The following is a 4313-nucleotide window of genomic DNA, read 5'->3' as shown; positions in this document are numbered from 1 at the left end:
TATATAATAAGAATAATACGAGGTTGTCATGTGAATAGAGAAAAAGGCAAAGTCTAAAAATCATGTTTGAGAACAACAGTCATTCTGCCTTTAATGCAAACAAAGCTAACCCGTCTGCCCTCTGCCATGTCTGCGGTATTATTAATCATGCTTGATAGGGCGTCGTCAGATTATTATTTGTGTAGTGTGACGGTTGCCATCGAGTCTGTATAATCATCAGAAAAAACGAATGGGGATTTCCAAATGTTTGTAGACTCTTTCATAATTCATAATTTCTTACTTAAAGTTCCTACCATGGAGCAAAAGATGACTTGAAAACCAAAGGCCCAAATATATAATATGAGCTTTTATCAATGGACCGGGTCTGATCTCTGCCATAGAGAATTGAGTTTGATACAAAGACTCAAAGATGGTTGGCACAGAGTAAACATGGTAAATGGATATTAATGTGTGTCTAAATCAAATCATGTTTGTTTGTTGTTACTCGACGTACTTTGGAAGAAGAGCACATCACCAGTACACCTACTTCATTCAGCGTACACAATTGTAATCGAACCACAACGAAGGACCGGGATATACCTCACTCTTCGGCATTTCAACCAGAAAATTATGACAAGTATCACAAGTAAGTACAATTCAGAAGGATATTGCATTTGCATTTGCCTATGCGCCATTGACACTTTTAATGTATCATTACTGATCAATTCACACGGCTCTGTGTACTTGGTGTATGTGTTAATATCGAGAGGTGTTGTTTGCATGCGCGTTCGTTTCGTGGTTTGTTGGTTCTGTAAGCTGTATCATGGAGGTTGATTTGTGTTCTTGGCTGGGGGAATGATCATGGCCGTAAGCATTTTTTCCCCCGGGTGTTGTGCAATTTTTTTTCGATGAAACCCAGCGAGGGAACAAAGCAACCGACCTTGCGGTCGCTTTGGAATTTTCTGAAGTGAAATTGAACGATTTTGTGCACACTTCGCTGCAGTGCGTTGCTCCGTTGATAAAGTGAATAAACAACATCGCAATGGGTAGGAGCAGTGCACAATTGATTTCCGCTGTCCATCAGTCATGTCAGTGATGGCGTGTTTAACGACCTGCATGATGGGCGTCAGCTGACAGCGCTCTGTAAATTAAAAGGCTTAGCGGTGACGGTCTTTGGCCGAAAGGAGTGAATTCGTTGAATCTCCATTTGTGATCGGCCCATGGAACATGAGCGTACATTTCATTGAGAATATTTTTTTTCATTTTTGAAGTAATTCAGCCGCAAATCAGAGGGACATTTTAATTATTTATTTATTTTATTTATTTATTTATTTATTTATTATTATTACTATTTTTGTTTTTTTTTTGGGGGGGGCGCTCTATACGACACTCAATGTTACCATTCATTACACATGCCACTCCCCCACCTGAAATGTGGAGATATATCCCCTACCCCGTGATCGATACCCATGAATGAGTCTCTTTTTATGGGAATCGCTATCGTTACGAAGATATTCATTTTTAATATTATTATGTTCACTATGATGATGATGATGATAATAATTATAATTATATGGCCTATTACTGCTCCTACCACTACTGAAATTATTATCACATCTGTCATGTGACTCATGATTCATTGTCTTGAAATGTTTGCCCTCATTTTTTTTTTTGGGGGGGGGATGATGACACATAGGCCATATACTCCATCTGAAATATTTGGGAGATATATACTCCCACCCCCAGGATTGACACTCATGGCTTCTGGTTGGTAAGGGATGAATGATTACATGAAAAAACATTGTGTCTGCTCCTTGCATCTGTAGAGGACTTGTGGTGATGATTTTTTATGTCATTTATATTCAAATTTATCATTCGCTAATAAATAACATGAACCACAGTTACTAATCAATATATGATAGTTTAATTCGTATTAAGTTATTTTCTTCAACTTTCTTGTTATATGGAAATGTATTGAAAGCAAGTGCAAAAATTTACTTCACATATTCTCTCATAGAATAGGTAATATGATTAGATCCTTCATAATAACTATTGTCTCTTTTTTATAAGAATTGTTTTGATAGGTAATTTAAAAACAATGATTGAATGAATAAGAAAATTACGTTTTTGGTCAATTATTAAAGGTCAAGTCCACCTCAGAAAAATGTTGATTTGAATGCTGAAAATTTCATCAAATCGGATGTAAAATAAGAAAGTTATGACATTTCAAATTTTCACTTATTTTCAACAAAATATTTACATGAACGAGCAAGCTACATCCAAATGAGAGAGTCGATGGTGTCACTCACTCACTCACTATTTCTTTTGTTTTTTATCGTTTGAATTATACAATATTTCAATTTTTACGAATTTGATGATTAGGACCTCCTTGCCTGAAGTACAAAATGTTGAAATAATGGAATTCCACGTGTTCAGGGTGGAATGAAACTTCCTTTCACATGACAATGACGAGAAAATAAAAATATTTCATATTTCATATATAAAATAAAAAAGAAATAGTGAGTGAGTGATGTCATCAGTTCCTCATTTGTATACCGACCGAGATAAGCAAATAACTGTTTTGTGAAATGAAGCGAAACTTTAAAATGTCAAAACTTTCTTATTTTACATCCGATTTTGATGAAATTTTAAGTGTTATGCTTGTTGGATTTGTCTCTTTTAATTCAAATCAAGTTTTGGTTGGGGTAAAGCTGTCCTTTAATGAAGGGAAAAATGCTTATCCGTATATGTCAAATGTTATCGCAGAACCTATTTTTATCATGATATTTGCATAAACTTCTCCGCATGAAGGATAGTCAATGCTGACTAACCTCTTTAGGGGAATCATTTTTTTTCAATATGAAATTATAGTTACCATAATGATTGGTGTCATTATTCTACACCTTTTGATATTGACCTCATTGCGACGCCCACTTAACGGCTGATGCCAGTGCCTTGAATGACTTGGTTATCTGCAGCTGGCGTATCTCTGACAATTCTGGTTACATGTATTCCTGTATCCTCTGAGGGAGGGCGCTACATATTGTGAATTCATATGCATAAGGTCTATCGTCATTTTCTCCGTTGTTGTTTTATACCATTTCCAGCGATTTTCATAGTATTATCGGCCTGTGCATCGATCACCGTCGCTAAACCCACACAAGAACTGTCTGCAACAGTCGGCGGCGAGACTAATATAACATGTCTCTTCGAGGATGGCACTTTACGTAATATATATTGGTACTTTAACACTGCGCAGTCATGGCAGAGGATCCTCACACTCGCAAAGGGAGACTTGACAGTGGCACCACCATATATAGGTCGTGCAACTTTGCAGAATGACAATAACACACTATCTCTCAAAGGCATAACCGTCGATGATGAGGGGACCTATCGATGCGATGTGGACCGACAAGGACAACCGGCGGTTCTTCACATCTATTCTGATCTGAATATTTACAGTAAGGTTCTTTGCTTTATTTTACTTTCAAATATCTTTAAGGTGTATTGTCTATATTAAAAGCAACACATGAATAAGTGCACATCTTCCTTTTTGTTGGATGTAAACACGCACGACTTCATCCAACATGTCCAAAGATCTACCACACTGAGGCAAGAGATTTAACAGGTCTACATTTTTAAACGTCATACTTGAAATGGCCCTTCATGACAGTTGACAATGAAATGTAATTTTGAGGATAATCCGAATGTGGATTGTCACTGATTCAAAGGAACATTTTTAAATAATATCAGTATTAAAGAATTGAGCCATCGTTCTATATTATACGTAAAGACAATTGCAATGATAATAACAGCGATAAATGTTTTTTGTATTAGGAATGGAAGGGGACATTACATTTGCAATTGCAAAAATGATGCTGTTAGCTAGAGTTGCAATCGGTTGTTTATCCATATAGGTTTACTATCGTCATCAAAATCATAGCGTTAAGCTATTTGTTGTATCAATGTGGAATTAATATTTGATCAAGTGCCTCTTTATTATGTTTAATTTAGCACTTCGCCCTAGTACCCTTCCAGTTGTTTCTCCCTGCGCCATGATTGGTGAATCCACGCTCTGTACAGCTCAAGCCAATGACACATTCTCTCTAACCTGCACACTCTTCAATGTGTATCCTGTAAAGGAAGCAGTCCTTACCTGGTACCAAGATGGCAAATCAGTATCATCCTCTTATGGTGAAACCTTCAACAGTGACGTAATCACCAATCTGAGTCTGCGCATTGAGGTCACCCAATCAAGGAACTTAACCTGCAACGCCTCATTTGTGTCTGCTGAAGGAAGGCAGCACACGGCAGTGTCAGTTGAAGCATGGATC

General features: G+C 37.0%; 1 protein-coding gene across 1 annotated transcript in view; it reads left to right on the top strand.

The window, feature by feature from the left end:
* The first annotated feature begins 213 nt into the window (after positions 1-213).
* The window catches only part of LOC121419506, a 50995-nt gene continuing 46895 nt past the window's right edge, over positions 214-4313 (top strand). The window contains exons 1-3 of the mRNA XM_041613959.1: positions 214-625; positions 3087-3440; positions 3994-4313. Coding sequence (XP_041469893.1) covers positions 610-625; positions 3087-3440; positions 3994-4313 — 690 coding nt within the window. The 5' untranslated portion in view covers positions 214-609. The remainder of the gene's footprint in view (positions 626-3086; positions 3441-3993) is intronic.

Source organism: Lytechinus variegatus, chromosome 8 (assembly GCF_018143015.1).
Source record: "Lytechinus variegatus isolate NC3 chromosome 8, Lvar_3.0, whole genome shotgun sequence".
Taxonomy (NCBI): Eukaryota; Metazoa; Echinodermata; class Echinoidea; order Temnopleuroida; family Toxopneustidae; genus Lytechinus; species Lytechinus variegatus.
The sequence above is the reverse complement of the archived record's forward strand: the minus strand, read 5'-3'. Positions and strand labels throughout refer to the sequence as shown.